The sequence below is a fragment of the Parasteatoda tepidariorum genome, chromosome 8 (assembly GCF_982258835.1).
Source record: "Parasteatoda tepidariorum strain Cologne lab strain chromosome 8, Ptep-v5.0, whole genome shotgun sequence".
NCBI classification, from domain to species: Eukaryota; Metazoa; Arthropoda; class Arachnida; order Araneae; family Theridiidae; genus Parasteatoda; species Parasteatoda tepidariorum.
The window spans coordinates 15,256,979-15,263,184 of NC_141762.1; the positions used below are offsets into that span (position 1 = coordinate 15,256,979).

At 36.0% G+C, this 6,206-nt stretch overlaps 1 protein-coding gene across 1 annotated transcript; it reads left to right on the plus strand.

Annotated features, from left to right (window-relative positions):
• Positions 1 to 584: 584 nt before the first annotated feature.
• On the plus strand, positions 585 to 5,750 carry LOC147805756 (uncharacterized). Its single transcript, XM_087149465.1, has 4 exons — positions 585 to 1,515; positions 2,143 to 4,200; positions 4,334 to 4,374; positions 4,449 to 5,750. The coding sequence occupies exons 1-4, from the start codon at positions 585 to 587 to the stop codon at positions 5,748 to 5,750; spliced, it is 4,332 nt and encodes a 1,443-aa protein (XP_087005591.1).
• The last annotated feature ends 456 nt before the right edge of the window (positions 5,751 to 6,206 follow it).

Here is a 6,206-nt window from a genome sequence, read left to right on the forward strand (position 1 = left end):
TGCGAGGCCCCAGAAATTCTAAAGTTGCAAGTTGGAGGGCTTCAAGAAATTCTGACGAGTCTGAGATCATAAGACTAAACGTCTGGCTTTAAACTACAACGTCAAAAAAAAAAAAACTTTTTTTTTTAAATAATGTTGAAAGCTTTTCATGTAAAGTAAAACAATGCAAAAAATAAACACACTGCCCATACGTGTATCCATTCAATCCATAGCAATGTAAAAACAATCAACATGAATGCAAAAGCACCATGTAAGCTCTAGTTTAAATATTGTTTTTCCTTTAGAGTTTAGAAATTGTACAATTTTCTTTTCGGTGCAGATTTTATAGTGTTTTTACGCAGAGCCGTCTGTTCAATATCTCAGAAATATAGCGCCAACTTGGCATCTTTGTCTCAGCATCCTCGCCACCGTTTGTTGTAACCCTAATCAGTTGAAAATTAGTTGTTGATCTTATAGCATGAGCGTGCTCGTAGCACCAATCATAATAAAAATCTTAAATACAGTCCATTTCATTTGTTATCAAACGAACCAGCGTAGAAATCAATCAATTGGTATCGAACATTAGTGATCCGTAACTACCGGAGATGGAAAAAGAAAAACTAAATAGATCGAAGCGTGCCGTCAAAGGTACCATAACAAAGCTAGAAACATACATTGACCAGACAAAGGAACATAACCATACTGAATTAGAGGTCAAGCTGAAGCGTGTGGAACAATTGTATAAAAAAGTTGATGAATTAAAGGAGCATTATTATGGGCTAAAAGACATAACTGACCCTGAGGTAACTGAAGTAGAAACGGACTTGGAGGGAACAGTAGACAGACTCGAAGCTCTGGAGGTAAGAATTAAAGATATTCTTAACTCTTTGATAATTAAACCTTCAATAATTAATTGTGAAAATGAAATACCTCAGGCTGATTCGAAAACAAAACTAGAAATTAAACTACCCGAGATACCACTACCGGTATTTCATGGTAAATTTGACGAATGGCCCAATTTTAAATCGCAATTTGATAACATTATAACTAAAAACAATGATTTAAATGACTCTCAAAAATTGCATTATTTGAAAGCGTCATTGCTGGGCGACGCTAAACGTCTGGAAACTGTAGACGATTCTTTTGAATCACTTTTAAAAGCATTAGAAAATAGATTTGAGAATAAACGTCTCCTCACTGAGACTTACATAAATCAAATTTTGGAAATTGAAAAACTTACAAATGAATCAGCTGGAGATATTAGAAACATGGTAGATATTTTAAAGAAAAATATCAGAGCTTTGAAGCTTCTAAATTTTGATCGTAATAATTTATCTGACATACTTCTGCTTAACATCATTTTGAAAAAGGTAGATCGAGAAACTAGAAAACAATATGAACAAACGATCGCATCAAATGAAATACCAGAACTGGATAACTTTTTAGAATTTTTAGAAAAAAGAAGCCAAATTCTTGATAGCATTAGTCGAACAGCTTCTTCTTCAATTTATAAACATAAGCAAGCTGTTAATAAGAGTAAATCTTTCCTGAATTCGAATAATAATCCTAACTCTTGTGTAATCTGTAAATTACCACACATGATTTATAAGTGCAATACTTTTCAAAATATGAAGGTTTCGGATAGATTTAATGAAATAAAACGATTAAATTTGTGTATTAATTGCTTAAAGAATAATCACAAAGTTAAAGACTGTAAATCGAATAATTCTTGCTTCGTTTGCAAAAAACGCCATAATACATTACTGCATATTTATGAGATTTCTTCCCCGCCTCCTACCTCCTCAGTTTCTACGATGCCAGGCGCCGATCAAACAACTGTCTCGCAAGTGCATGATTCATTCCCAAAAGAACATTCGAACACTTTTTCTAATTATTTAGTATCAAAAAAGAAACAAAATATTCTCTTGCCTACTGCAGTTGTTTATATTAGAAATGAATTGGGAGACTATTATCCATGCAGAGCGATTTTGGATTCCGCTTCTCATCTTTCTTTCTGTAAACAAAATTTAGCTAATAACTTAATGTTGAAAAAGGAAAAAATAAATGCTTCTGTTTCTGGATTGAGCGATATTTCGGTAAATATCAAACAAAAGGTAACCACTGCAATTAAAAACAATAGTGGAAGTTTTTCAACATCTTTAGAATTTTTAATTGTTCCTTCGATTACAAATTTGACGATAATTAATCCGGTTGAAGTATCTAATATAAAGATTCCATCGGACATTAATTTGGCTGATCCAGAGTTTAACACACAAAAAGAAGTAGAATTAATTATAGGTTGCGAGCTCTTTTTTGAAATTTTAAAGCCAAATCAGCTTCGATCGCCATGTAGTAATTGGTTGTTTCAAGAAACTGTTTTTGGTTACATAGTCGTAGGGAGCTCCGATAATAGTACAAATAGAGCATATTGTGGATTAACGCTTAGTTCAGATATAAATTCGGAAAGCCTTGATAAACAGCTACAAGCATTTTGGAATATAGAAACTGTTGAGGAGCCCTCTGTTGAACATAGTGTCGAATTTGAGTTATGCGAAACTCAATACAACAATACTCATTATCGAAATCATGAAGGGCGTTACATAGTACAGTTGCCTTTGAAGGAGGATCCCTCTTCGCTCGGTGATTCTAAAGCCGTTGCCGAAATGCGTTTAAATCAGTTATGGAAAAAACTCTCAAAAGATGAGGAGTTGCAATCACTTTACAAATCATTCTTAATGGAATATGCTGACTTGCAGCATATGCAATTAGTTGTAGAACCTCTTGATGAAACAACTTCGTATTTTTTACCTCATCATGGTGTACTTCGCCCAGATAGTAAAACCACTAAGTTGAGGGTGGTATTTAACGCTTCCTCCAAAACGACATCCGGTCTTTCTTTAAATGATATTTTGTACAAGGGCGGTACTATACAACAAGATTTATTTTCAATACTTTTGCGATTCAGGCAACATGTATATGTGTTCACTACTGACATTTCTAAAATGTTTAGGCAAATTTTGATTCACCCTGATCATCGAAATTTACAGTTGATATTATGGAAAAACAGCGTGAATGACCCAGTGCAAACCTTCAAACTTAACACTGTTACATACGGAACTTCTTGTGCACCCTACTTAGCAACCAGAACTATTAAACAACTAGCCATTGATGAGGGGAATAGCTTTCCCTTAGCCGCTGCTGTAATAATTAGAGACACTTATATGGATGACATTTTGTCAGGTAGTTCAGACTTTCAAGAATTACAATTACTACAAGAACAGTTAGTAGACCTGTTTAAAAAGGCGGGTATGAGCTTACACAAGTGGTGCACTAACACTTCAAAAATTCCTAATTTCATACCATTAGAAGACCAAGCCTATGATTTCTCTTGTGAGCCACCTAATACCATTAAATCCCTTGGGGTTATCTGGAACCCAAATTTAGATTATTTTACTTTCAAGGTTGATGTAAATATGCATGACTCATACACCAAACGAAAGGTCTTATCCACCATCTCACGCTTGTTCGACCCCCTTGGATTCCTCGGTCCCATACTAACCAAGGCTAAATTGTTTCTCCAGAAACTCTGGATACTCAGATTAGAATGGGATGAACCGCTTCCAGATTCAATGGCTAAGGACTGGCAGTGTTTTGTTTCTACTCTGCCTGCCATTGAAAACATGCAAATTCCTCGTCACGTGGGGGAGAAGAGGGGAATCCTGATTCACGGCTTCTCCGATGCATCAGCCGTGGCGTATGGAGCAGTTCTGTACATGCAATCAATTTCGGGAGAAACATCATATACGAGACTTTTGTGCAGCAAGTCCCGCGTTTCACCAGTAAAGCCTATCACGATCCCTCGCTTAGAATTGTGTGCCAGTGTTTTATTGGCACAGCTTTTGAACAAGGTTCTGAAGTCTCTAACCTTGCCCATTCAACAAATAATGCTGTGGACAGATTCTACAATTGTGTTGGCATGGCTACAACGGTCACCTGATCAACTCAAGACTTTTATCAGCAATCGAGTTAAAGTAATACAAGAACTCACTAAGAACTGTCATTGGAATCACGTTGCATCTGATAAAAATCCTGCAGATGTCCTCTCTCGTGGTCTGAATGCTTCGGAAATTGCTTCCCATGAACTGTGGTGGTTCGGACCAGATTTTTTGAAAGAAGAACTGAATATTGTTCCAATAGAATTTGAAAAACTCTCTTCGGACAGTGAATTTTTACAGGAACTCAAACCCCCTGCCAAAATACTTTTAACTTCTTATAAACTGGACTTAATTGACAATATTTTAAATCGTAGCAATAATTATACTAAAATTTTGAATGTTTTAAGTTATGCTTTCAGATTCATATTCAACTGTAGAAATCCAAGTAGCAAAAGATTTGGTAAGTTATCCTCTAATGAACTAAAGGACACGGAATCCTTTTTAGTTAGAAATGTACAAGCATCTGCTTTTAAGGAGGAAATAGAGGCCATTTCCAAGGGCAAGGCTTTTTCAGGTAAGAGTAAACTTAACTCTTTAAATCCTTTCCTTGATGGTCATCAAATTGTCCGAGTCGGTGGTCGTTTGCATAATGCTGCTCTGGATTATTCTCAAAAGCATCCAGCTATACTTCCTGCAGACCATCCTTTCACTAAATTGTTGATGACTCATTTGCATATCAAAAATCTCCATTTAGGACCTCAAGCGTTGTTATATTGCACTAGAGAAAGGTTTTGGCCACTTCGTGGTCGATCGATAGCTAGGAAAATTGTACATAAATGCATAGTTTGTTTTAAACATAAACCCCTTGTTTCAAATCAACTTATGGGAACCTTGCCTCGAGAAAGAGTAAACCCTAATTATCCTTTTTTGCATTCTGGTGTTGATTATTGCGGCCCTTTCCAAATTAAATATAAACACCAGAGAAAAGGGAATTTCCAACGGATTTATGTTGCAATATTTGTGTGTTTAGCCTCGAAGGCGATTCACTTAGAAGTTGTTTCCGATTTAACAACCGATGCTTTTCTTGCTACTTTAAAGCGTTTTGTAGCTAGGCGTGGCAAATGTGCTACGATATCATCTGATAATGCAAAAAACTTTGTTGGGGCTAGTAGGGAATTGCAGCGATTGCAGAATTTAACTAGATTTCCTGACGATAAACTATCCTCCTATTTGGCATCTGAAGGGATAGTTTGGAATTTTATTCCTCCCAGAGCTCCAAATTTCGGGGGCCTCTGGGAGGCAGGGGTCAAATCCTTTAAGTTTTACTTAAAACGAGCTACAGGAAATCTAAAATTAACATTTGAGGAATTCCTTACAATAACAGCACAAGTCGAAGGAATCCTAAATTCTCGGCCATTAACACCTTTGTCAGATGATATTGATGACCTGGATGTTCTGACACCAGGGCATTTTTTGGTTGGAAGATCTATAACTGCCATAGCTGAACCAAGTTTGTTGGATAAATCGGAAACCCGACTTTCTCGATGGCAAAGGTTGACAAAAATTGTTCAATACATTTGGACTAAGTGGTCTCGCGACTATTTGAACAATTTGCAACAAAGAACAAAATGGAAGGTAAAGAAAACAAACATAATTTTAAATGCGATGGTTTTAATAAAGGAGGATAATCTTCCTGTAAATCAGTGGGTCTTGGGACGAATTTTAAAACTATTTCCTGGAACGGATGGAAAGGTTAGAGTAGCGGAGATTAAAACGAGCAAGGGAATTGTTAAACGTAGCATTAATAAATTGTGTATTTTGCCATTGGACAATTAAAAAAGATGTGTGTTAATTTTCTCATTATGTGTACCTACAGCATTTATTCAATCTTTGTAAATTTTATATTGGAATATGTTTATGTACCATTGTTATGCTAATTTGTATGTTTATTGAATATAATTCAACGGCGGGTGGATGTTCAATATCTCAGAAATATAGCGCCAACTTGGCATCTTTGTCTCAGCATCCTCGCCACCGTTTGTTGTAACCCTAATCAGTTGAAAATTAGTTGTTGATCTTATAGCATGAGCGTGCTCGTAGCACCAATCATAATAAAAATCTTAAATACAGTCCATTTCATTTGTTATCAAACGAACCAGCGTAGAAATCAATCAATTGGTATCGAACACCGTCAAATATTCTAAAATTTTTTCAGATATAAATTCATAACGACCCGATTCATCTTCCTCTGCCAACATTGTATCCCACACCACTTCAGGCGTAATGAGGCGC